Source organism: Tyto alba, unplaced genomic scaffold (genome assembly GCF_018691265.1).
Source record: "Tyto alba isolate M040663 unplaced genomic scaffold, T.alba_DEE_v4.0 Super-Scaffold_12, whole genome shotgun sequence".
Taxonomy (NCBI): Eukaryota; Metazoa; Chordata; class Aves; order Strigiformes; family Tytonidae; genus Tyto; species Tyto alba.
In genome coordinates this window covers 6,607,869-6,634,248 of record NW_024881274.1, presented here as the reverse complement: position 1 = coordinate 6,634,248, position 26,380 = coordinate 6,607,869, and the positions used below count along the sequence as shown (strand labels likewise).

Here is a 26,380-nt window from a genome sequence, read left to right as displayed (position 1 = left end):
TTAAGAGCAGACTGGAAGAGGCATTTTGTGCTGCTGACATGAATCTACAATTGTGTGTGGTAGTTCCAACATCTGGGGCCTAAAGTAGTAAGATACTTGCAGTTCAATCTTACCTAATGAATCATGAACAGAGCAGTGTCTGGGAGTGAATCAGTAGAAGAGAACGTTATCCTATAGCTTGTACTTGGTACAGAGAAAGGGATTCTTTTTTTCTCTGCACCCCCTCTGTTCTTCAGAGGTGCATCCATTACTCTCATCAGCATTCGTTGGTACTGCAGGTGCCAAGCATGACTGAAAATAAGATTATCCATGACAGATGAGAGTCCTAACCTGCCTCATTCTTGGGAAACTGCAGAGATTCTGCTCCTCTACTTCTGTGGTGACCTGCAGTCTGTGCTCCTGCTCGGCATCTGCAGAACAGATGCAACCAGTTAACGGAGTCTGCTCTGATTATGTCTCTCTGATTGATGAGGGACCTGCATGAGCACATACAGCTAGGAATTGCTGATGCCTTATGGATTTTTTTTTTTTTTCCTGCTGATCTTTTAACTTAACAATTCAGCAGACTGAAGCAATTGTTTTGTGCTGTCTATCCCATGAGAAAGGCAGGGTTGGAGCAGCGGAAAAACTGAGTTGGGGGTGTGCTTAAAGACTTGCTAATGATTCGGAAATGTCTCAGTGAACCATGGGCAGATGAGAGCGAAACAGCCTCATTCCTGCTGTTCTGTTGCCACGACACAAGGGTTTTGTCATTTTTCATCCACTGCTATCGTAATAATCCTCTAGGTTTTCTGTCTTTACCTCAGTCGTGTTATTGAAAAAATGAGGTGATGAAACTGGGAGAGAAACTAGGGGAGCAGCAGAATGTAGTGGCATAAAGGAGCCCAGTAAAGTTTGAGACGCATGCCCCTGCTTTTTGTGTCCTTCAGGTTTAAGCAATCCCATGTACGTCACTGTTGTTCCCACTGACTTTTTTTTTTTTACCGGACTGTTTTTAATAAGACCTGAGGGATGTCCTGGTCCAGTTTCCTGCAGTTGCAGACGATTACATCTTGGTCATTGGCATAACTAGCATCAGCTTGATTGTTTGAATTTGTAAATGCGGACTGAAGGTCTGCAATGTTGCTCAGGGGCTCTGTGTCACCCTGGAGAAATGAAAAATAGTTAGGGGTTGGTTTGTTTGTTTGTTTTTTTTTTCTCATTAAGAAATACGCTGTTTACTTATCAGTCTGCTTCTTTTGCAGTGAAATGTGACACTTTTTCTCTGGGACTGACCTTTAGCATATTGTAGAGTAGGAAGCTGATAGATTTCCAAGGGCTTTGAAAGCAAGGGTATTCCAGCTTCCTACCAGGAAAAATAAATAGCTGCAGGTAACTTGGGAGCAGGATTTGCTCTCAAATAGCTCTGCTTCAAAGCAAAAATCATAATGGAAGGGTTTCAGCACTACAGTAGAGATGACTTACTGTAGCATGTGTGTGTGCAGCTGTGAAGACAAGCCAGCAGAGTGGTGTTTGTGGGAATTAAATACGTCTGTGCATGCTTGCCGAATAAATTTGGGTTGGGGTTTTTTTGGTGTGTTTTTTTTTCTTTTTTCTTTTTTTTTTTTTTTTTTTTCTTACAGCTCTGCCAAATACTAGCCCAATGTACAGTCACTTCTGTAGCTTTGTAAAGTCTTCCTCTGTAGCTAGCCTGTGGCTGACTGACCATATAATAAAGCTGTAAGCTTTTGGTCAGAGAAGCTGGCGTAATTTTTTTGACAGTGCTTACCTGATGCACAAACAGTGCCTCAGAATGAAGAAAAAAAAGTTGTCTCAGAATGATACCATGAAACTGATCCACAACCAAACCTCTTTCTTCCTGCTCTAGGGAAAAAGGTCTTTATTTCTAATGATGGCTAATTATGTCCTGGCATATGGTATGCTCGCTTGCTTATAGGATGAATAACCCAGTTGATTAATAATGGTTATTGCGCAGAAGGTGGCACAAGAAATAACTGTGGATTTTGAAACTGTTTCTCTCTGTGGGTCTTAAGTGGGGTGTCTGTTTTGTGATGGCATGGGCAGCTAGTCTGACTGAGCCACTCAAATACTTCATCGTCCAGATACTGAGATGGAATCTGAGATCTTCTTTCCTGTGTTGGTGCCTTTCGGCTTTGCAGCTCTCCCAGAAACCATCCTGAGCGTGCTTTTGTTTCCTGCCACACTGGCTGTGTTTGGGGAACAGTGACATGACCTCCAGTCACTCCGAATGCAGCATGAGCCACTGCTCAAGCTTCTCTGTCAGCAGTCTGACCCCTCAGAAAAATCCAAACCGCTTGTTGACTTCTGGCTGATCACAAGACTCAGTTCTGATATTTGACACATGCAGACAGGTTCACTGGGATGAATTATTCTTTTAAAATAAATGTTTGTTGCAGATAAAAATAAATGCATCTTTGACACCTATGACTTTGTTGCTGCATATCAGAAAGAGAAGTTACAGCCTTGAGATCAGAAATCATTTACTTATGTCAGTTCAGAATATACTTTTTAGAAGAGAAGACAGACATCTCCAGGAAAGGTGTGAAATTGGGAATTTTTAAATGATTTTTCTCAAAAAAAACCCACCGAAATTGTCTAACCTTAATCTGCTTTGTTGTCTTGAGCATCTTATTCTGTAGAGTGTGAAGCTGCTTCCGAGACATCTAGGCTCTGAAACAAAAAACCAAAAGCAACAATGCAGATGTGTTCTGGTTTGGTAATACTGGGAAAATTTTCTTTTCCCTTTAGAAAAAGGTATGAGGGGTTGCTAATTTGCCTGCAGTCAAGCTCAGACTGGAAATGTGGCATGCCATAAGAAAATAAGTGGGAGGGAGGGTTCTCTTCTGTCGCCTTGTGGCTCCCTGGTACTGAACTAGAAGAAATGGTAGGTGTGTTAGACAGATCCCGCAGCACCAAACCCGGGGTGCTGTGTAGTTAGAGACAAATTGCCTGAGCTGAGCGCTCCCCGAGACACGGGGCGATGCTCAGAGCTGGCAGGTTTGGTAAAGGCAGAGTGGTGGCTGGGACAAGCTGCAAGGATTACGCCTTTCCCCGCAGGCAAGGCTGGACCAAAATAGTGTTCAGGGCAGTGGAATGGGGTAGGAGTTTTAAGCAAAACAATTCTTGCTTATCAAGTAAGTTTTACAGCCTTATTTATAATGGGGAGACAACACAGCCCCAGCTCTGTATTTGCTTTGGTTTTGCACTGAGCTCGGTGATTGGGGGTTTTCTATGAGAACCGGACTCTGTACCTGATTGCTATTTTTCTTTTTTTTTCTTTCAAATCAGACTAGGTAGCCATGTCAGCCAAAGCCATCTCTGAGCAGACGGGGAAGGAGTTCTTGTATAAGTACATCTGCACATCCTCTGCCATCCAGAACCGTTTCAAGTATGCCCGGGTCACCCCAGTCACTGACTGGGCACGACTCACCCAGGACCACCCTTGGCTTCTGAGCGAGGTAAGGAGCGTGACTTGCCCTCCCTCCGGTAGCGGCTGAGCCCCGGAGAAGCCCCTGGCTGCTCCCTGGCCGGCACGGCACGTCGTGCTGCGCCAGCCGGCGAGCAGAACTGTGCTCTGGATCTTTCCTGAAGGACTGGTTGCTGCTGCTGCTCTGCCACATTCATTTGCAACACTGATAAAGAAACAAGCCTTGCTTCAAGGCTGTTGTATCATCTTCTAGGGGGCCTGATTATAAAATTCCTTTAAGGACTCTGAAAAACATGAGCAGAGATATCTGCAAAGAAGCTGCTAATAACCACACAGAAGGTAAATGTCAGCCTTTAGACAAAGCAAGTCTCTTGAGACGTCAGTCCCTGTTATCAAACCCGTACTTTCTGTAATCATGGAGTGCTTTCTCCACAGCTAATTTTTACATTCAGTTAAGATACTGCTTAGGTTTCCTGCATCCAAGCAAAATATCAGGGAAAACTTCATTTTTTTGCTTTTTCTATGCAAGATCTTTTGTTTCATAGCCACGTACTTTCTATAGAGAAAACATATCCAGAGCTGCTCTTATTATTGTTCAAGCTGGCTCCTTTCCAGTGCCCAATTATATTAAGTCATTGGCTGGTAGAACGTGAATGTTTCACAGCCCTTTGACTGACTGATGGAAGTCCTACGCTAAGTAATTAAATGTTCCATACTCAAGTGTATGAGTGGAATTGCAGGAAGATACCAGTAGTGCTTCTCAAAAGACTTGCAGAAAGCTAGGAGGGAGCAAGGGATGGTGCTATCTATCCTTTAAGGCAGAGTTCTGTAATGCTAGAAAGGGCTACAGGGTCCAGCAGGAAGACCACGATCGGCGTTCTGTACTGCAGCACGTTACGTTCTGACTCTACACTGTAAGTTGCTGGACATACCAGCTGTCCAGGAGAATGATGCTCATTTATATTAAAACAAAACCCAAAAGTCCTATGTTTCTGAGCTAGAGGTAAGTGTGTTGCCTAGGACCAGCTTTCCATAGGCATCTTATAGAGTCACTGTCAGTTGGCTGAAGTGTGGATGACCCCTGGCCCTAGCCAGTCTCATATGCAGCGTATGTAGTGACTGCAGGAGCTTTCTTTGTAAGCAGCTGACTGTGCTTGCTGTGTCTCTGATAGTTTCTCCTTATGCGCCTCTGCTCACAGAGAAATAATAATTTCATGATACGTCTTACAAAGACAGTTTGCAAAACTGATGGGATGCTGTACGCTTTTCAGTCTGATTTTTTTCTTTTTACAGAAAGTGAGTACATATACCCTGTCCTAACAGCTGATTTGAAAGAGTTATCAAAGTTCAACCAAAAAAGCCAAAACAAACTGTCACCTCAGTCACTGATGTATACTCAGTAGAAATGTGTATACTGAGTAGAAATAAGGCAGATCTTCCTAAACTACAGCTTAAAAAAATCTGTAGGCATGTTGTACCAGGAGATGGATTTGCCAGGAGATTAAAGAAATTCTGGAAGGACGTTTGCTGTACAGAACTTAAGTTCGTTTCACTATCTGCAGAGAATCACTCGACCAAAATCACTTTCTAATGCGTCTTTCTTTTAATCTGTCTTGCACAATGTTGTAGCGCTTAGTGGTGAAGCCAGATCAGCTAATAAAGAGACGTGGGAAGCTTGGACTGGTTGGAATTAACCTTACACTGGATCAGGTGAAGGTTTGGCTCAAACAGCGTCTGGGCCAAGAAACCACGGTAAGTGCCACCTTAGCAACACAAACATAAGACTCTTCTGTCTTTTCTGCACTTGTATGATAGGAGCTGGCGTGCAGGTATTTCTCTTGCTTATCGTGGTTTAAAATGCATGTTATGCTGATGCCAGTGCAAGTGAGAAGCTGTCCCACGTGTGCACTTCCTCCTGCTAAATGAGCACTGGTAAACGACACCCCTCGATAGGCAGCGCAGCTCGGTGCTCCCTGTTACCAGCCGCTGTCCAAGGCTGCTGTGTAGGGCCTGTGTGGTGGGAGCTCAGCAGGAATTAGTACCATTTTGAAAATCCCTTCCAACTTGGGAGTCAGCAGTTGATAGCTCAAATGCTGTGTCTAGTTGGCATAGCTGCTTCACTTTCATGCCCAAGGCAGATTTAACAGGACGAGTATAAAAGCTGTCATAAAACTGTCCTCTTACTGTAGCCAAGCGTGTCTTGGCTGATGACTGAGTGACTTTAAGTCCTTATTTTAACGCAGTGCTGGCTTGTAATATTTGTTCTCCTGGGAATGACACTGCAATGCTAATGATAAAGAAATGCCTGCCATCCCAGCTGCTGTGTTTCAGGAGCTGATAGAGTTCTGCTGCCTCAAGGAAACTGATGCCTTGGCCCTACTGGGATTGATTTGCTGCTGGCTCCAGCACCAAGCTGTGCAGCCGAGCCAGTAAGGCTTGCCTGAAGGCCATACAGAACAGCAGGCAACTGCATCTTGTGTGCCTGCCTGTCAGGAAGAGGATGGACATCGAAATTGCTTCCTTAGCACAATACAACCACCACATCTAAAGGAAGGATGTGTCAGGAACTTGCGACCAGTGATGCTCGCTCCTGAAGGGGTGTCCTCGGGAGCAGGGGCTGTCTCCCATGGCCTGTGCGGGAGTGTTCCCTGAGCCAGGAAACTTGGGGCTGGAGAGCAGGGAAGTGCCTACGCAGGACAGTTCCTGGGACCTTGCTGTAGCTGTGTGTCCCTGTCAGAAGAGGCTGAAGGGTTCTCTTACCCTGCCATGCTCACTGATACCACTTCCAGGCGAGTGCTGGGCAGAGGCCTCTGCTCCTGCCACTCCCTGCCTAGCTCAGGAGTTCCCTCACTTCTGATTTTTTCAGAGCTCCAGGAAGAAGCTTAAGCCATCCCATTTCACACTGCACTAAGCAGTGCTCTGTACAGATCCTGTCTCCAGGACAGGAGATGAAGAGCAGCCATTCTAGTGTAAATCTGATAGCCATCTGCCCTGCTAGGAAAGGGGAAGGAAGCTGACTCCTGTAACCGATGAAGTTCAGATATCCTGGAGCGGTACAGCAGTGTGTCTGGCAGTGACAGTGCTTGATGCTGTGTTGGAGAGGGAGGAGTATGGTTCCCCAGGAAACACAGTGGAGAGGTGCTTGGGAGGAAGCGACCTTAGAGCAGTGTTGATTCATTCTCAAAGCTTGCCTTATGCTGTCATAAATGTGGCTATTGGACAAGCATTTATTGGTGTTTGTCTTGTTTTCTGTCTACAGATTGCTAATGCTAAGGGAATCCTAAAGAATTTTCTGATTGAACCCTTCGTCCCTCACAGACAGGTTAGTATACCAAACAAGCATTAAAAAGTGCTTCTGAATCTCTTGACTTGCATGCAGCTTAGATTGGTATAGCGGAGAAAGCAGAAGTTTGGGAGTGTGCTGTTAACCTGACAGTGTCGATGCATGTGGTCAGAGCTGTGTGCAGGCACAGCATTAGTCCATGCAAGGATTTGTTAATAATCATGTTGGCTGCTGCTACTTTGCTGAGAGGAGGTTACAGATCACCTGGGAGGGACCAAGTCAGTCGAGGCAGTTGATGCGAGGTATCTCAGTTTGTTCTGGTGAAATACTTATACTCTGCCATGGTTTGCAGAAAGGGTGTCATTACCTAAGATACAGGTGCTTGCAGTGCACGCAAGAAAGGACCCTGGTTTGCACTTCAGTTGTGTAAGACGGGAGCAGTGGAGAGCATTATCCCTGCCACGTTTCGCGGGGGTTGAAGCACTCTGGGCCCTGCTGCTCCCCCCCCACCCAGGCCAGCACAGCCTGTACCACCCTGGGGAGTGTCTGGACCACTCCAGTGCTGCTTCTCCTTGGAAAGCGTAGCGGTGTGCGCAGTTGCACCTTGCCTGGCACTGCGGCAAGAACATCTTCAAGGTCTTCTCTGGGTGTGACTTGCTAACGTTTGTACCTGGGTCTGTGCAGGAGGAAGAGTTCTATGTGTGCATATACGCTGCCCGCGAGGGAGACTACGTACTCTTTCACCACGAAGGGGGTGTGGATGTAGGAGATGTTGATGCCAAAGCTCAGAAGTTGCTGGTGGCAGTGGATGAAAAACTCAATGAATCAGATGTAAAGAAATATCTCCTGCAGCATGCGCCAGCAAATAAAAAGGAGTAAGTACAGATGCCCAGTTCCAGGCACGGCCAGCCACCCAGAAGCTCCTCTCTTTCAGTGCAACATCCCTTCATTCTGTTTCACCTGAAAGCTTGCTCTCCTACCCTTCTTGCTGCTCTCAAGAATATGCCATGCATCCTCAGTCTAAGTTCTTCGACCTTATCTAAGCTGCTTGTAAAACCCTTAAGTCTTCCTAGTGCTTTGGGCCTTCACTTGACAGGAGCACTTCTCAGTCTACTGAAGTCTTGACCTCTGAGATGCTGGAGATGAGTACTGAATTTTGATCCTTTGTGCCAGCATAGAAGAGTTTCTTTTATTTAGTAGAATTGGTGATAAGATGTGAATCTCATTGCTAATTCAGAAATAAACTCTCCCTTACCCTGGCCTAGCCTAAGAAGGTATTCTCTTGCTATTCCTACTCTTACTGCCAGCTTATCTGTAGATCTCAAAGCTGCTTCTGCATCTCCTTTAATTAGATGCCTACACCTAGTTGTCTTAATGAGTCATGATTTTTCTAAACGTAACGTAATCACTTATGGCATGGGTCAGCACTGAAAGGCTGAAGAATCCTGTCACTGCTACAGTTTACTGCAGTCTCTTCCGCGTCCCAGCTAACGAAGCTTAGTTCTGACAAAGATGCATATCTGACAGTGAGAGACAATGATGCATTTCTGTCTCTTGGTGAGATTAAACAGACTGAACATCTCTGACAGTTGCGAGTGATTGTGTCCTCAGCAGTTTGGTGGAGTGTAGTTCAGATGAGTCATCAAGGTCTGTCTTTCCTTGAGTCATCACAAAGGCTTCTTCCAGAGAAGATGAATGAGAATGAAAGAAATTGATACAGACTAGATTTACAGATTGCCACTAATGTAAATGAAACAGAGCAGGCTGTGCTTTATATTTGGCTGCTTTAATGAACTTGTGTTAAATTTTTTTACAGCATCCTGGCTAGCTTCATCTGTGGTCTGTTCAACCTGTATGAAGATCTGTATTTCACATACCTCGAGATCAATCCATTAGGTAACAGATATTTTTGGGAGCAGGGCTTTCTGTTCTAGAATACTGAAATGTGTACTTTATCCTTCTCTGTTTTATGTAGTTTGCAACAATACTAGGTGGCATATGCAAAAGTAGTACAAAAGAGGTTACGATATGTCCAGGAGCTATTGAATGAATCCAGAAGGAGGACTGCTTACAGGTGTTTTCTGTTATCTGATTTTCTGGTGGAAATTAAATATTCAGTCTAAACTGCAGAACATACAAACTGCTCTGTTAGATCAGGACAAAACAGCACCTGAGGCAGGGCCTGGTCCATGACCACGGTCATTAGTTAATTCTTAGGGGAACTCTCTGGGTTTGGTAAATACAATTAAATGGCCCATGTGGAGGAAGGGGAACAAAGGTGACCTAGCTTTTGTAATGATCTCTGTGTGGTATCAAATTGCATGAATACGTCTGTAATGCATGTCTGTATCAAACAGAGCTAATTCTGGTATTTTTTCAAATACAGTGGTGACTAATGATGGTGTCTACATCCTTGATTTGGCTGCGAAGATTGATGCAACTGCTGACTACATCTGCAAAGTGAAATGGGGGGATGTGGAGTTCCCCCCTCCCTTTGGCAGGGAAGCTTACCCAGAGGCAAGTAACAATGCACTCTGGCCCACGTCCCTCTCTTGTGGACTGCAAGATTAATTCCTCACTGCTTCTGTGCCCGTGGCCGTGAGGTTTTCCTCTCTTGTGGGTTTTGTTGCTGTGTTTCAAGCATTGCTATCCATGCTAAGAGCTTGTGCAAACCTCTGTACAGGTTGCTGTAGTACTAGGACATCTCATAATCACACCTGGAACTGCAATTGCTTTCCATCTTTGCCTGGGTGTTGTTTCAGTTCTTTAATTCAGAACTGACTTTTTTAAATGGAGGCTTATATTTAACTTCATTCAGCTATGTGCCAAAGCCCTGTACTTGTACAGTCTGTCTTAGACGGTTCTTGTCTGCATTGCTGCCCTGTCAGCATCATTAATTTTTGTTGGAGCACTGGTTATTGACAGCCTCGTGGCAGTTGATGCTTCCTTAGTGTTGCAGTTACTGTTCCCAGGGGTAGAGTAGAAGTTGCGTGCAGCATCTGCATGCAAGTATGAATCCAGAGAAAATAACTAACATCTCTCAAACTTCAGAGTAAAAAGTTAAGCTGTTAATACACCTGTTTTCCTGAAAAGTGATGACCAAGAGGAGGCCTGCAGGCAAACTTTCTGTTTTAAAGTTAGAATGCCTGATCCCTCTGAGAGTTCTCTGAGTTTGTACTACTGGTTGCATAAATATTGCTTCATATATAGCCTCACAGCAGCTTCAAAAACTGTTGGAAGTACAGCGCTCTCCCTAATTGTTCTGTTACTTATTCTGCTGTCTCCAAAAGGATTTCTGTCCTGACTTTTTCATTTTAATAATTATAATTATGCTTCATTTGGGGAAGGCTTTTGTAACATGGCCAGGAAATCCATTTAGCTATTTCTCTCCATGTAGCTTGCTGGATGCCAACACTTAACTTAATTTGCTCTTAAAAGGATTAGTTCAGTTTTTGTCTCTCTGAATCATCCCTCTGCAAGTCACTGTGAAGGTTATTATGGTGGTGTCTTTGCTGAGAATTTTAATGAACTCGCAGTGAAGTGCTTCTCAACAGGCAAGCATACTGTGATACAGGAACACCATGTTGAGGCAAATTACAGCTCTCTTGGTGATTATGTTCTTGGCTGCAGCACAGCCAGAGAGTGTGTAGCCATGGGTGTGTTGATTTTAAAATTTCCTCTGGTCCCAGTCTGCAGACAAGGTCAGAAAGCAGGACTTTCAGTTCAGATTCTGACTGCCGTATGTGGACCATGAATCCTGGGAGCTTCCCAGGACTGGCTGAGCAGCGGAGGAAAACAGCACTGTTCATGGAAAGGCCAGTGTAGTACAGCTTCATGAAACACGACCAACAGTCGGCTGCATTTCCAAAGTGTTTCATGTGCAAACAGGAAAAATCTGCTTCTGGATCTGCACTCTACAAATGAAGGAATATCAAATTTATTTATAGCAATCGCTTGTGACTTCAACTGGGACAAGCAAGAGACAAGCCAGCAGGCCTTAGAAAGACAAGATATTCTTTGTAGGGTATGATTATTTTTTTCCAAAGAATGAATCAAAATTTGAGTGTGTGCTCAGGTTGTTCCCCTTTGAATTTGTTACAGAGAGAACTGTGCGTATCCAGTCCAATTTTGGTGTTCTGTCTTGGAGAACACCTAACACAAATCAGTCCTGGCCCCTGAGAGATGAAGCTGGGTCTCTGTCTTGTACAGAAATGGTGTTTGTAGGTCTGCTTTCCCCCTCAGCTGTAGTTGACAGGAGATGTGGGAGCTCTGCATGTCCAACTGGGCCCAGCACTATGAACCCTCTGGTTTGGAAGAGGATTCAGAAGGCAGTTTAAATTGCATGCGCTGCTCTGTCTGCAGGAAGCCTACATTGCTGATCTGGATGCAAAGAGTGGAGCCAGCTTGAAGCTTACCATTCTGAACCCCAAAGGCAGGATCTGGACCATGGTGGCTGGTGGTGGTGCCTCGGTGGTTTACAGGTAACAGGAACGAGGTTTCCAGAGAGGGGGATGGATTTCGTGCTAGAAGGAAAGAATTGATGGAGCTGCTGGAAGGGAGACCCTGCTAAAGTGACCTTTCCCATGCCATGACTGCTTGGGACCTCTTTCGAATGAAGAAGCTGTGTAGATTTCTTAGCAAGATGTGGAATGTAGTGTCCCTTAAAGATAATTTAATTCTGGGAGGTTGAGATACAGTTTCTTTTTGACTTGGAAAGGAACGAGCTGGCTGAAAGCTGTTTATGGTAATATCGTTGCTGTGGTAGTCACCGAGTTCCCATATCTAGGAAGTATAACAAGATTAATCGTGACTGGCACAGAGAGGAGAGCAGCTTTGTTTTCAGCAGACAGCGTGATCTCTCCATTACGAGTCCTACTTTCACAGGAATTTGGAATGCTTTATTAAGACCTTTACAGTGATTCCAAAATTATAACTAATCTCTATTTTTTTTTTTTTTTTACAGTGACACCATTTGTGACCTTGGGGGTGTGAATGAACTGGCTAACTATGGGGAATACTCAGGAGCTCCAAGTGAGCAACAGACCTATGACTACGCTAAGACTATTCTCTCCCTCATGACACGAGAGAAGCACCCTGAAGGTAAGGGGGTCGCTACAATTTCAAAGCTGTTTGGCTGTGAAGCTGCACACAGTGGGGAAAGTAGATGAACAAATCTTGGCTGTTGCTATGCTTAGACCTCCCTGGCAGAGCTTTTCATCTACTGCTGCCTTCTGAGTGAAATAGTGATGGATTTCTGTCAGCTCTTATTTCAGAAATAAGAGCAAATGTGGCTTGAAAGATTCTTACCAGAAAAATTCTTGCGTGATAAAAAGCTCTTATCTTCTAGGCTCTGCTAACACAACTTCCTGCAAACCACTGGCTAGTCTGAGCCGCAGCATAGTTTTGCTTTATGTCCTAAACTGCTTTGTGATCTTACAGTGCACTGTGTTCTTAAAACAGTTTTTTTTTTAATGCGTGTTTCTTCCCTCAGGTAAAATCCTGATCATTGGAGGCAGCATTGCTAACTTCACCAATGTAGCTGCCACTTTTAAAGTAAGTGACTATCCAGAAATATCGGCAAATGCCCCCGGTCATCAGCCCCAAGCTGTTCTCCCCAGTTCAGTGGTGTGCTGGGGCTGACACTGCATCTCTTCCAGGAGTTTCAGATGATGAGACAAGGTAAGTGTCGGGCTGCCCAGCTCCCCTGTGCTGTATGTTTCTTTCAGGGCATCGTGAGAGCGATTAAGGATTACCAAGGCCCTCTGAAGGAGCATGAGGTGAGGATCTTTGTGCGAAGAGGAGGCCCCAACTACCAGGAAGGATTACGCGTCATGGGAGAAGTTGGTAAGGACCAACCGTTTCCTTAAGCTTTGTTCTCACATCTTGTTTCTTCCACCTGCTTTCTGCGGAGCCTCTTCAAGGTTAAATGCTTCACTTTGGCAGAAGCTCATCTTATTCCTTTCCCCCACCCCCCCCCCCCCAAGGCTGACTGTTCTTGATGCATACGCAGGGAAGACCACTGGGATCCCTATCCACGTCTTTGGCACGGAGACTCACATGACTGCGATTGTGGGCATGGCACTCGGCCATCGGCCGATCCCCAACCAACCGCCGGCTGCCGCCCACACCGCCAACTTCCTCCTCAACGCCAGCGGCAGCCCTTCGGTGAGTGCCTTCTCCTCCGCGAAAGGAAACGCTTGCAACGAGGCTCCTGAAGGCAGCTCCCCTTGTCCAAGCGGGTGGGAAGGGGATCTTGGCCACCGCTGTATTTGTGCAAAGCTCTAGGAAGACCCAAGTGACTCTGCCTGCATGATTTATCAGGAGGGGCCCTCCCAGCGTCCACCTCGTTCGTGCAGAAAATGGGTCCCCTCAAGAGCAACAGTGTGACTTTTGCATCTACTGGGAACTTGGTCATTTAGTTTTCCCTCACTTGACTGAAATGGTCCTATCTCAAAATTAACTTTCTTTGGTTTTCTTTGTAGACTAGCATAGCCAAAGTGGCCATCTCCTGCATGCTCCAGGCCTTATCTGGCATGCTGTCTCTTACTGATTTTGGCTTCTGAATCTTTCAGACTCCAGCACCAAGCAGAACGGCTTCCTTCTCAGAGTCCAAACCAGATGATATTGCTCCAGCCAAGAAGGCAAAACCAACAGCACCTCTTGGTAAGTCCAACATTGGAAATGATTGCTAGCAGTTCTCTTCTGCTCCAGAAGACAGAATGGGAGCTAGACTAATGATTTTCTGGATATAAAGGGAAGCAGTTTTGTGGTACCTGTCTATCTTTGTTTTGAATTTAGTTAAGTGCTTTTAGACTATTGTTACTTGTGCTATTAGCTCATACACGAGATGAGTCAGAGTTGCCTTGATCTGGGATATTCCTTTGAAGCAAAGAGCATGGTTCGAGACCTCCAGCTTCCCCATGTCCCCTTATGCAAGGCCAGCGGACAAGAGGTTAGAGTTCCTGTGCCGTGGCTGCTGAGCTGAGGCCTGCTTCCCAGTTCAGTACCGGGGGTGTTCCCATGGGCTGCTGCTGGAACGGTGAAGGTATTCAGAAAGTCCCTCTTGGTATATGCTGCAGCTTCCTGGATGAACACTCTACAGTCTGTCAGTTGAGTCGGAGTTGTGATGTACTCCTCGCACATTTAGGGTCAGAGATTACTGTGTGGTGTGTGTTTTTGTTGGGATTTTTTGTCTTGTTTTTCAGTTTTGAGGGGTTTTCTTTACTGAATTCTGTAGGAAGCTTCTTAAGCATGGTGATAAGCAAGAGCTTTGGCAGCCTTTTGCTCGTATTTCTTGGAAGCCTTGTCGGGTAGGAGCATGTTGTATGGGGATAAAACAACAGCAGAAGTGGACAGGGATAGAGTGTGGTAATGTCCTGGACCTCCTCCCTTGAGTGTGAGGAGATACTGGCCTCCTTTACAACAGTATGACGACAGCAGAAATCGGATCTGATTCCAGTGAAATGCATCACAAACCCCATTATTGCTCTCTTAATCACTGTGCACAGAATTTTGCGTGATCAGTGCTTCAAAAAGACATTGAAAATATGTGCACCATGGAGCTTGCAATGCAAGAAACTGCCACCTGAACCGGAAATGTGTTTGTGCTGGGATAAGCAAAATGCTTCTAGAGAGCAAAATGCAAAATTTGATGTCCAGATATTTGGAGAGGAAGTACAGTGGAGAGTGCTCTAGTCCGCTTCTTTTTTTAACAAAAGAAAAACCCAAAAGGCCTGAGTGCTGTGGGGAGGAGGGAAGCTGCGGCACCCCGCTGCTGGGATGACAGCAGCCAACTCTGTCATATTGTTGCATGAGTGATTCTCTCTTTAACAGATTCAATCCCAGCTTCAAGACCTGGTTCAGGTAGGACATGTGTGACTAGCTTAATGTGCCTGGCCTTGCTGGCAGCTGACTTTTTTTAGTTCTTGGTTTTGTTGCTATTTTTTCTCTTCAAAAGTTTGCAGTGTTGTCTGGTCCTTCCCTCCTGCCCAGCATATTTAGCTATCACCATACAAACTTCTAATCTGTTTTTTCCAGTGCAGATCACATGCTCCTTTGCACAAAAACTTACTACTTCTGGGGGAGAGAGGGACAGGTCTCGAACTTTATTTTTTCTTTCCTTCCCCCCCAGTCATTACAGAGAAGAACAGACCTAGGCATATTGTGAAAAGCTCTGTTCTCTTTGCTTTCAAAAAGAAGGAATCACGAACCATGCCTAATAACTGGCATTTCAAAGCGAAACAAAATAGTGTAGGTGCTGTGCTTATGAGCCTTGAAGGGCACAGAAAAGTCACTAAATGAACTAAATGTTCTTGTTGCCTTATCAGTTCAGCAAACCATTAAAGCTTGTGCTCAGTGAAGTTGTGGGAACTTTAAGCACTCTTGAGCTCTGTGCTGGATGAGAATAAACTGCTGAATCAGGGTGAATGTAGAGTTTGAAGCCATCCCCCCCATCATAAGAGGAGGGACAGTAGAAGGGCAACTCTCGGATTCTCCCGTATGTGGTCTCAAACAAATAGCATCACCTTTCTGAGCCTGCGTTTTCCTGTTTCTGTGAGTACTAATATTACCTCCTTGCAGGCACCTGCAAGAAAAATGGATTTTTTTTCAGGGTAAGCAGCTTCCTAATAGCAAGTCATGTGGCAGTGCATCTAAACTGTGAACATGTAGGGTTGGACAACAGTGACTGATTTCTTGTTAAAGCCAGAACAGTATCCTGTTTAATCCCTAATGCTGTTTACCTTTGATTCAAAGCCAAAGAGAAATTAGTGGTAGACTGAGTTGGCATCAGCAGTTAGATCAGCTCTGAGTTCTTAAGAGTTTAAAAATGAACTCTGCCTGGAGTCAAAGGGAGGAACTCAGAGTTTTGCTGTGACAAGCGGTATAAATATACTTTAAGCAAACAGTCCATCCTTAGTAGCTGAACTGTTGCCTTTCCTGTGACTCTGTCCCCTGAAGCCAAGTTTTGGGCCATATATAAATTCTTGGAGCCATCAGGTTTGTGTTGGATTCTGATCATCAAAAAAAGCTGAAAACAAAAGCTGAGTGTGTAGGGTTCCTTTGCTTTCTTTTTTCCCTCCATTTCCTGCTTTTCTTTTTATTTCCTATCATCCTGCTGTGGTGCCCTGACAAAGAGAGGAGGCAAACCTCCTGTAGTTCTCCCAGACTATAGGCTGTATGAAAATAAATAAATAAAATTCGAAATTCCATTCCACTTGAGCTTTGCAGAATAAAACTATCTGGGAGGAACATGAATGGCCCATGTGAGAAGAGGAAGGTGCAGTTGTCAGTTCTCTCTGCTATACCAGCTCCCCTCCCCTCACCCCCACACCCCCAGTGATTAAGCACTTGCCCATTTTGTGAAACCCAAAACCTAGCTATTGTGTTCAGAATCCTGGGAAGGGGGGATGCTGCTTCATCTACAGTTTCTTCCTTGGACAGTGTGGCTATTACGTCTTGCAGTTCAACTCTTGGGTTCAGTTTGGAGGGAGGGGAATATGCTTGACTGGGAGACTTTCAACTGGCGTTTGGCAAAGTTGCAGCTTTTGTCTTACACAGATGAACGTTTTGAATGTGGTTTTGTTTCCCCTCTCTCTCTGAGCAGGTAAAGCTACAACCCTGTTCAGCCGTCATACCAAAGCTATCATTTGGGGAATGCAGACACGGGCTGTGCAAGGAATGCTGGACTTTGATTATATTTGCTCCCGGGATGAACCTTCAGTAGCTGCCATGGTTTATCCATTCACGTAAGTAGCCTGTGTTAACTGCATTATTTTTCTGACTGCTTCCCTCCAATTCTTCTGTTAGCTTCTTCCTCTTCCAGTCTGTGCTGTTCTTTAGTGTAGCTCTGCCCTAGTCTACATCTCTGCTTTCACACCTCCCATGCTCCCTTCTCCACCATCAGGTTGGCTTTGCAGACTGCTTCCTGCTTCCCTCAACCACTGATTTCAGGCTGCTCTGTTGAGACAGCTTAATGTTAGCTACATAATTTAAGTCCCACTTCGTGCTCTTTCCAAGGGTGTCCAAATTCTGTTCCTTCACTCAGCAACTGAGGGAGGCATGACTAGTTGGGCTCTCTTTAACAGCCCACTGGCTTAGCAGAGGCAGTAAGGTTTCTTCTACTCATCTACTGTTGGCTGCGTGTTTGTCTGAGGTATCTCGATTTACGCCTGCAGCAGCTGGAATTTTTCCCTCCAAATATTAGCCAGAATCAGAGCAGCTCTGCTAATAGACTAAAACAGTCCGTCATGTAGCCAAACAAAATATATAAAAAAAAAAAAATCCTGTTCATCTTGTTCATACCCCATACTCTTTCCTATAGTGGCAGTAGTTTCCTAGCAGGCAGGAAGTGTGGGTCCTTCGGTGGGTTAGAGAGTTCTCTTGTGGAGTTTGCCCTCTTTTACCTTATCCCCACCGCTAACGGGGTTGAGAGGAGCTGTTGGGTGTTTCCCGTTGCCCTTGGAGGAGCCTCCAGAGCACGGCTGTGCATAAGCTGTTTTGTTGTTGTACCTCATGAGTGGGGGGGGGTGTCTCCCTGTCAAACAGGGCAAGTAGTGAGAAGGAAAGGAGCGGCTGTCTGGCCGGCTGCTGAGCCAGGGAGGTGGGAGCCCATACAAAGGTAGGAGGATTGTTTCGTTTCTGTGGTACTTAGACATCCAGGCTAGATGATGTCTAATCAGCCTCTGTCCTGCAGAGAATTTTGCCTCTTGACAATTAATTACCTTGTACTGTTAGTCTGTGGCTCTGATGATAATTGCAGCTCTGTTAGAGCTTCTCAGCAAGTGCAAACCTCAGGGTACTAAAACTGAGTGCAGGCATAGCCACATCTGTATATGAGTGGCAACCCCTTGCAGTGTCACAGTTGTTTAATGGAGAAACAGCAATAGGGATTTAAAGTTTAAGGCTGCCTATAATTACCTGATTCTGCTTGACCTTTTGAAGGATGCCAGGTTGGCAAAACTTGGAATGTCCTGTTACAAATGTGCCAGTGTGGGAACACAGCCAATATCTCTACGCTCTTAAATGACTGAACAGTATAGACATCAATGAGGCTCCAGTTGGAGCATCTACCATATATGAAAGACAACACAGTGAAACTTTCCTAGGTGCATCTCTTTCAGCGTGTATGGGGCAGGGTGGGTAGAGTGGGGAAGCTGCCTGGCCTTTACATTGCTCTCCTGGCCGCTCACCACAGATACTGGTTTCCTTTTCCCCCAGTCCAGTATTTGTTCCAGTCCAGTAATGCAGCTTTGCATGCATCTCATTCATTACTCTTTCTGTGCCTCATTCTGTCTTCCAGCTTGGAGTAGAATTGAGGCTCTGGTAACTTCACTGTGGGAGAGCTTATTCATCTTGCTGGATGCCTCTGTCCCCATTAGCCCGTCTCCTTCCATATGCTGCTCTGTTCTATACTCTGAAGAACCTTCTGCTGTTAGTATGGTCCCTTCCCACGTACACTCACTTGCTAGTGAGTGTCTCACAGTCAGTCTTGGTGTCTGAGAATTGGGGTTTGTAAACTCCTCTGTCTGCATGCACTGTACCCCTTTGTCTTTCTAGGACCCTTAAGGGTCAGGGCTTTTCATCTTCTCCTCTATAGTGGTGACCACAGGCAGAAGTTCTATTGGGGCCACAAAGAAATCCTGATCCCAGTCTACAAGAACATGTCAGATGCCATGAGGAAGCACCCGGAGGTGGATGTTCTCATCAACTTCGCATCTCTGCGCTCTGCTTATGACAGCACTGTTGAAACCATGAATTACCCACAGGTGAGTGAGAGGTCGAGAAAAAGCCTGAGAAAAGAAGGAAGATTTTGTCAGCCAGGTACCAGTGTTTCTTAAACCATGATGGCATTAGCAAATTGTTTTGGTCTTCCAAATTAGCAGATAATTCTTACTCCTTAGACTCTAAGGAGGATACAGAAGTTGCAGAGCAAATTCGAATGCTGGACTTGCAATTTGTGTAAGAGGAACTTAGCACCTCTTGGTTAAGGGTAGTTACTTCGGGTTGGTTAAAATATAGTGCTGCTCTAATGTGCAAGGCAGAGAAAAAAAATTCTCTGACGAGCGCACTGAGACTGCTGTGAGGGTCACAGTAGACTGTGGACCCATGCACTGGGCCTTCCTGCGTGAGAGAGCCCGGCACGACCTCCCAGAGTAGAGGCAGCAGCTGCTCGTGCCCTGTGAGGAGCTGTTTGCCTTCCCTGTCCTGCAGTTCGTTAGGGTGGCGACACCGAGGGGTACTAATGGTTTTCTTTATCTGATGCAGATCCGCACCATCGCCATTATTGCCGAGGGCATTCCAGAGGCCCTGACACGCAAACTGATCAAAACAGCTGATAAAAAAGGAGTCACCATCATTGGGCCTGCAACTGTAAGTACTGCTGATGACCTTTTCCTCCACTTGTCCATCTGTCTTAATCGTCAGATCAGCTTTCTGTAAAGGATAAAGTATATCCTACGATCCATTTTGTCTTTAGTCATATAAAGTGCATATTAGTTTCTTATTTTAAGGTCATGTTACTGTCTTCCGTTGCTTGTATAAATACCAACAAGACTGTCTTAACGTTCCTAAGTTTCATGTATATTTTAAAGGGCTTTACATATTTCTCTAATTTTCTTGTAGGTTGGTGGGATCAAACCAGGTTGCTTTAAAATAGGCAACACAGGAGGCATGCTGGATAATATCTTAGCATCGAAACTGTACCGTCCTGGCAGTGTGGCTTATGTTTCACGGTCGGGAGGAATGTCCAATGAGCTCAACAACATCATTTCCCGAACCACTGATGGGGTCTATGAAGGGGTGGCCATTGGAGGAGACAGGTAGGAGTCTGCATCTTTAACAAAGACACCGTTTTTTAGGTCAGTAAACAGAAGAACTGTTAGTAATTTGGAGGAAGAAGGGCAGGTTGGCTGTTAATTTTTTTCTTCTTTCAGGAAAGCTTATAAAACAAATTTAACTTCTACCATTTTCCCTGTATTCTACCCAGATATCCTGGTTCAACTTTTATGGATCATGTCTTGCGTTATGAGGATACACCAGGAGTGAAAATGATCGTAGTACTTGGAGAGGTGAGTGAAACCAGTTCACTCCTACCCGAGAAATACCCACAGGTTTTGTTTTGGGAGCATCTGATCTGGCTGCAAGGCTGCTAAGTAACAGCTACAGATAAGTGGCAGTTATTCATATGGTTTTTGAATATCCCAATTGTTATTTCATGCTGCTTTAATCAAAAGAAATTGAATGTATTCCACAGACAAGCATACTCTCCTGCACTTAAAAAAAAAAAAAAAATCAATCAAATTAGGAGGCTTTGTTCTGAGACTTCAGTTGTTACTCAATGAAAAATGAGAAAAAAAAAAAAAAAATCTAAGTAATGCTTCCATGTGTATCTGAACTGGTTTCTACAAAAGTCTACTTCTGAACCAACTCAGCTCTGTGTCTTTCTGCAGATTGGAGGCACAGAAGAGTACAAGATCTGCAGGGGGATTAAAGAAGGTCGTATCACCAAGCCAGTAGTGTGCTGGTGTATTGGTACTTGTGCCACCATGTTCTCTTCAGAGGTATGGGTAAAATAAGTACATGTCCACAACAGGAATAAAAAGCCCAACTTCTCTCACTGTGCGCAAACCTTCCAGAATTGCCAGTAGCAACTTAACATGCAGAAGCTAATGAATACAAATGACAAAAGCTTTTTGTGCTTCTGTAGTCTGCCACTGGAGATTTCCAAGGTTCTGTGTACTTGTAAAGGGAGCCCAAAGATCCCAGGGAACGCAACAGTTTCCTGTAGCCACCTGCTTCTGGAGTGGGAATGGGAAAGATGCACATTAAACAGCTCTGGAGAGGGGGAAATCTAGGGAAGCAGAACGTCAGTGGTTGAGTCTGGAGTGATTCCAGATCAGAAAATGCCCTGCATACAGCAGTGCTGACTGTAGTTGCAACCAAGAGTTCTGTTAGCCCAGAAAGAAGGCAGATGTGCAGTCACACAGTGACACAGTGTCACTGGTTTCCTAGTCAGTTCTTCATTCTGTTTCACTCTCTGCAAGTAAACAACTTGTGTTCCTTACTGCTGTCTCTTCTCTTGCTTGTAGGTGCAGTTTGGCCATGCAGGAGCTTGTGCCAACCAGGCTTCTGAAACTGCTGTTGCAAAGAATCAAGCCTTGAAGGAAGCTGGTGTGTTTGTTCCCCGGAGTTTTGATGAGCTGGGAGAGGTCATTCAGTAAGTCACATTAACAGGGCAACTTCAGCAGCAGACAAAAACTGTTAGGGCACTGATTCTAACCTGATAAAGGAAAACATTCCTGCTTAAGGAAAGCAACTTCTATTCATCATGGGGTTTTAAGGTCTAGATTAAGACCATCTCACTTGTATCTCTTAAGAACTGAAGCTGGATTCTCTCCCTAGGTCTGTCTACCAGGATCTTGTGGCCAGAAGAGTGATTGAACCAGCTGAGGAAGTGCCTCCTCCAACTGTGCCAATGGATTACTCCTGGGCAAGGGTGAGCTGTTGCTGTTTTACTTGCTTTTTGGTTCCATAGAAACCAGACAGGATGTTTGATATGGTAACAGTGTTGCCTTGGTTTTAGCTTGCACTTCTATGGTGTTATCTGCGAGGTCACTGGCTAGGCCCATTCTAGGCTGTGGAAGCCACTCTGAGGGAAAACTTAAGGCATTGCTTTTTGACCACTCTGCCTCCTACTGCCCCTTGCTTCTAACACGGAATGTTTAAAATCCCACCTTTATGCTGCAATTTCAGGAGCTGGGTCTGATCCGCAAACCCGCTTCCTTTATGACAAGCATCTGTGACGAGAGGGGTCAGGAACTGATTTATGCTGGGATGCCAATCACTGAGGTCTTCAAAGAAGAGATGGGAATTGGAGGGGTTCTGGGCCTGCTCTGGTTTCAAAGGAGGTGAGGCAGCTTTTTGTCAAAACTCCCAAATTCTTTGGCTTGAAGTTTTGCTTATTTATTAATAGATTTTTAAGCACAAAAGTAACTCCAGGATTCCTTTGTGAACATAGATTCATTGGAAATGCCATCTCTATATCCCCTCCTCTGAGACCCAGCATTTCAAGGCTTCATCCAGTACGTTTTAGTCTTGGGGTGAAGTTTTCCACGAGTTTTGTGGTGTGTTGAGGAAATTTCTCTATTCTAGGTCTGTTTCACGCTCTCAGACTACTTGCTTATTCTACTTGTCACCTCCACTCTGGAGAGAGTGGGGAGTTTACAGACGTTTGCTAACCAGCCTACAGGGAACCTTCTGAATGGCAGAATTTTGCTGCCTTTACCTGATCGTGCTTTCATCAGAGGCACTCTTGGCACTAGGTGGAATCTCTGGCTCAGCAGAACGGTAGCACAGCCTCATGGCTGCCCTGGAGGGGACCCGCAGAGCTCACGGATCACTCTGAGTGTGTGCGCAGACTCAGCGTACAAAACTGACCCTCAGCTGTGAGCTAAACAGCTCCTGTGGAAGCTGAATAGAAATCTGATCTGAGACACATTAGGATGCACTGATAGGTATTGTGGCCCTACAACTCCTGTTCTCTGTTCTACTTCTTTCAAGCATACACCTAAAGCAAAAGTCACTATCCAGTATAACACCACATGTCTTGTTATTTGGTTTTCTTTACAATAAATGACTTCAGTCTCTCTTGCTCAGGTTACCAAAGTATGCCTGCCAGTTCATTGAGATGTGTTTGATGGTAACAGCAGATCATGGGCCTGCTGTATCTGGAGCCCACAACACTATTGTCTGTGCAAGAGCTGGAAAAGATCTTGTCTCAAGTCTCACTTCAGGCCTGCTTACTATCGTAAGTACCTAATAGCCAGATTTAGCTTTGTTACTCATTGCTCTGTCTAGGTTTTATTACTATTAATTTATGATTTAGATTGGCTGCAGAGCCATCTGCGTTCTGTTCACTCGCACTGAATTTCTGTTGAATTCAACTCTTAATAGCTTGATGCTTTAGGTTTAAAACCTAGTCTATTTTTCTAGTAAGCAAGACTATTTTGATGTCTCATTTGAGTCTAGAAATATTCGGTAGAGGCCAAATTGCTGTCAGCATTGTCCCTATATGGTTGCCTAGTCTCTTCCAAGACTGACAAGCAAAAATGTGAATAAAACAGACTTTAGATTGCACTTCCTCCCACACTCTGTCTCTAGTGGAGATGCGTTGGCTACATATTGGCACTTGTGTTATAAACAGATGCTTTATCTCGGGTGCCTGCCTAACTTTAATTTCATGAATGCCACAGTGAGGCAGGGCAGATGGGGAAGATAATCTTGTGCTTGTTTTGTACCTTAACTGTGGAGTCCTTTGCTATAACTCCCTTCATGTATTGCACACAGGGTGACAGGTTTGGTGGGGCACTGGATGCTGCAGCTAAAATGTTCAGCAAAGCCTTTGACAGCGGGATTATCCCTATGGAGTTTGTGAATAAGATGAAGAAAGAAGGGAAACTAATCATGGGCATTGGACACAGAGTCAAATCGGTAAGAAAACTGTATTAGTACAAATTGAAGGGATTTTTACTGAGGAGTGGGGGAGAGAAAAAACAAAGGAAAGAAAATTAGCAACTTTCAGAGGCAGCTATTGACCAAATTCTCCTAAACATACCACTAGTAAAGCTTATGGCAAGTACCTGTGTAAGAGGCAACATCAGTGACTGTAATGTGTTCTTAACTCGCAGATAAATAACCCAGACATGAGAGTTCAGATTCTCAAAGACTACGTGAAGCAACATTTCCCTGCCACCCCACTGTTGGACTACGCACTTGAAGTAGAAAAAATTACAACTTCCAAGGTGAAATACACTAGTATTTAGTTCGTCTTGAGCACTCTTTCGTACTGGAGGAAAAGTGACCAGGGGTTAACACTGTATTTTAATTGCAGTGCTTCATAAATTGTTGCTGGGGTTTTTTTTATGGTGGGCTGGAGGCCAAGTACAACTACAGTTTGGTAAGGCTTAAGATGTTTGTCAGACACTGGGAAAATGCTGAACAAACCCAAACCCATTATCTGTGTTGTCTACTGTCCACACTAGAACCGCTGTATTCTTTAAATCTGAGACAGAGCTAGCACACGTGATGGGCTGTGGCAGATAATCTCTGTGGTTTAAACCAAATGCAGGCCTATTGTTTGGGTCTGTTTTTCCATCATTCACATTAAGCATGGCTCTTGCTCAAGTTGCTGAACACCTTCTCTATCACTAGGCTTGTGTACCCACAATTATGGGCAACCCTCAAATTACCCCTGAGGATGGAAGTTGTCAGGTGAACATCATTTGCCACTGGTAACATCTTTATTGGGGTGTGTTTTCATTTCCTGCAGAAACCAAATCTTATCCTGAATGTAGATGGCTTTATTGGAGTTGCCTTTGTTGACGTACTCAGGAATTGTGGCTCTTTCACACGGTAAGTATGTAGTGGGCTGTTTCTCTTAGATCATGGTCCTATACAAATGATGGAAGCCATAGTGCCAGCTCATGTGGGGACAGGATTTCAGAAGGATATTGTGAAAAATAGGTAGTCTGGACCTGGGAGAAGAAAACTTCCACATGACTTTGGTGTTGCTACCAGCACTAGAGCAGACTCATAGCCTTTCTAAGATTGATTCCTTAAGTAGATCACCATGCAGAACTATTTATTTTCTTTTGCAGGGAAGAAGCAGATGAATATATTGATATAGGAGCTCTTAATGGCATCTTTGTACTAGGCAGGAGTATGGGGTTCATTGGTAAGTTTGTCACGTTCCTGCCCCCTCCATACTACTGGCAGATGCCCTGCCACCATGAACATGAGGCAAATGTGAGTCTCTGGGGGACTCTGCCTTGAAACAACTGATTTCTGGATTCCTACAGCTGGCATTTCAGGCAAAGTAAGACTAGGAACTGAAATTTTGTAACATTAAATAAACCACTTCCGTTTTAGGACACTACCTGGATCAGAAGAGACTGAAGCAAGGTCTGTACCGTCACCCATGGGATGACATATCGTATGTTTTACCAGAGCACATGACCATGTAAGAACCTGTAGTATTGCCTCAGAATGTCACTTCAAGAAGATAGAAGCCTGCACGGAGGGCAGCCACAAATGGGACTTTGCCGTATAAAGGCCATTGGTACATAGACATTGAGCTGCCTTGTCAAACTGTGCAAAACAACCATTTTATAAGAATAGAAACTTACTCTAATAAAAACCAAAACTTGTGATATCCCATATGTTACCTGCTGTATTTAATACTCTCTCTCACGCTTTTATTTTTTTCTACTTGTTTCATTTTGTTTCCAGAAAAGATTTTAAGGGGTTGGGGGGGGGTGGGAGTTTTGCTCATAGATGCAGTCTTACTGAACTTGCAAAGATCCGTTAGTCTGGTAACAAAGCTGTAACTTTTCCCAATAGAGGGGAAAGTACCCATCATTCCCATAAGCCATGATTTGGGACTTTTTGTTGTTGTTTGTTTTTCAATTTGTTTACTGTGTTCTCATCTTCAGTCTGATTGTATCCTGAATAGTGGGATCACTGCTGATGTATAACCAATGTTACTCAAGCTCTGGTGTCGTAATTTAAAGTGTAAAGTTGTAACATACTGCTGTTAAAACTGTGAAACTACATGTATTCCGGTGTCTGTATTTATGCAAACAAATTCTCATTTACTATTAGATTGCTGGTATATGGAATGTCACTCATGTTATCTGCAGATGCAAAAATAGTCTCAGTAATAACTTCAGTGTCCTACTTGTCTGTGTATTGTAACCTAACTCAAATAAATGATACACTACTAATTTATTCTTTTTCCACTTCTTTCTTCTAAAAGTTGGTCCTGAACAGTGTCTAAGGGGATGTGTGACAAGCTGGGAACCAGTCATTTAACAAAATATCAAACCTCAAAGCAATTATTCCTCTCATGCTCTGTGTTCTAGTTGACTTAGAAGGGGGAAAAACAAAACAAAAGCCACCATACGCTCTTATCCTTTCGTGTTTCAGTGTAGGTCCAAAAGATTAAATTTAGCAAAGTAGAGGAGGAAAGAAGTTATCCACAATTGATACACTGTAACTGTAATGTGGTGTATAGTAAACATAAATAATCCACTACAACTCAATTCATTCTAATCAACAAAAAAAAGCCCCAAATGTGTACCTTAGTTGCAGTGAGTGAATTCTTCACATAAACTCCCTTCCCTGCAGGCTTGCCTGAGAGAGCAAGGGTAATGAGAAAAAATAATCACAAGGATAGCTCAAGGCTCGGGAAACACCTACGGGTGTATCTCTGGTCTCTGGGACCTGTGCAGCTCGGCGAGGGGATCCGCTTCCCTTGCCCCCGCAGCAGCAGCGCCGGGCTCGGTGGCGGCTGCTCTGGCCGTCACCTCCGCGTCCCCACCGACCCCCCCGGCTGCCACCGGCCGCACCAGCGGTCCCAACGCCCCTCAGCCCTCAGCCCAGCGCGGGGCAGGCCCAGCGGCTCCCTCGGCCCGGGATTTCCGCGCCCGCCGGGGCGCGGGTCCCGCCTTTCCCCTGAGGCGGAGCGGGCGGGGGCCCCCGCTGCGGGGCTGGCCCCAACGCCCCCCCTGCTCCCCGAGGAGCGAGGCGGACACTCACCTCGGTCACATCCCCGCTCCCCGCGGGGCGGGGCGGCCCGGCCGAGGGCACTGCCG

General features: G+C 44.9%; 2 protein-coding genes across 6 annotated transcripts in view; one reads left to right on the top strand and one right to left on the bottom strand.

The window, feature by feature from the left end:
• Positions 1-25,510, top strand: part of ACLY (ATP citrate lyase) — a 28,415-nt gene extending 2,905 nt beyond the window's left edge. For 3 of the 4 annotated variants that reach the window (XM_033002083.2, XM_033002085.2, XM_033002086.2), the window contains exons 2-29: positions 3,310-3,479; positions 5,078-5,200; positions 6,708-6,770; positions 7,416-7,606; positions 8,548-8,627; positions 9,118-9,248; positions 11,094-11,212; positions 11,695-11,831; positions 12,223-12,284; positions 12,458-12,575; positions 12,742-12,896; positions 13,304-13,394; positions 14,565-14,594; positions 16,336-16,477; positions 18,328-18,496; positions 18,996-19,100; positions 19,353-19,549; positions 19,717-19,798; positions 20,180-20,290; positions 20,819-20,946; positions 21,132-21,225; positions 21,483-21,637; positions 22,386-22,536; positions 23,076-23,219; positions 23,417-23,530; positions 24,058-24,140; positions 24,386-24,462; positions 24,657-25,510. In XM_033002083.2, coding sequence (XP_032857974.1) covers positions 3,321-3,479; positions 5,078-5,200; positions 6,708-6,770; positions 7,416-7,606; positions 8,548-8,627; positions 9,118-9,248; positions 11,094-11,212; positions 11,695-11,831; positions 12,223-12,284; positions 12,458-12,575; positions 12,742-12,896; positions 13,304-13,394; positions 14,565-14,594; positions 16,336-16,477; positions 18,328-18,496; positions 18,996-19,100; positions 19,353-19,549; positions 19,717-19,798; positions 20,180-20,290; positions 20,819-20,946; positions 21,132-21,225; positions 21,483-21,637; positions 22,386-22,536; positions 23,076-23,219; positions 23,417-23,530; positions 24,058-24,140; positions 24,386-24,462; positions 24,657-24,751 — 3,306 coding nt within the window. In that variant the 5' untranslated portion in view covers positions 3,310-3,320 and the 3' untranslated portion in view covers positions 24,752-25,510. The remainder of the gene's footprint in view (positions 1-3,309; positions 3,480-5,077; positions 5,201-6,707; positions 6,771-7,415; positions 7,607-8,547; positions 8,628-9,117; positions 9,249-11,093; positions 11,213-11,694; positions 11,832-12,222; positions 12,285-12,457; positions 12,576-12,741; positions 12,897-13,303; positions 13,395-14,564; positions 14,595-16,335; positions 16,478-18,327; positions 18,497-18,995; positions 19,101-19,352; positions 19,550-19,716; positions 19,799-20,179; positions 20,291-20,818; positions 20,947-21,131; positions 21,226-21,482; positions 21,638-22,385; positions 22,537-23,075; positions 23,220-23,416; positions 23,531-24,057; positions 24,141-24,385; positions 24,463-24,656) is intronic. The other variant, XM_042787223.1, reaches the window with a different exon arrangement.
• ODAD4 (outer dynein arm docking complex subunit 4) overlaps positions 1-26,375 on the bottom strand; it is a 43,050-nt gene extending 16,675 nt beyond the window's left edge. The window contains exons 1-3 of one of the 2 annotated variants that reach the window (XM_033002088.2): positions 26,325-26,375; positions 25,867-25,919; positions 2,622-2,691 (exon numbers count right to left, since the gene is read on the bottom strand). In XM_033002088.2, coding sequence (XP_032857979.1) covers positions 2,622-2,684 — 63 coding nt within the window. In that variant the 5' untranslated portion in view covers positions 2,685-2,691; positions 25,867-25,919; positions 26,325-26,375. Of the gene's footprint in view, positions 1-2,621; positions 2,692-17,920; positions 18,321-25,866; positions 25,920-26,324 lie in introns of those variants that run through there. The other variant, XM_033002089.2, reaches the window with a different exon arrangement.
• Between the last annotated feature and the right edge of the window lie 5 nt (positions 26,376-26,380).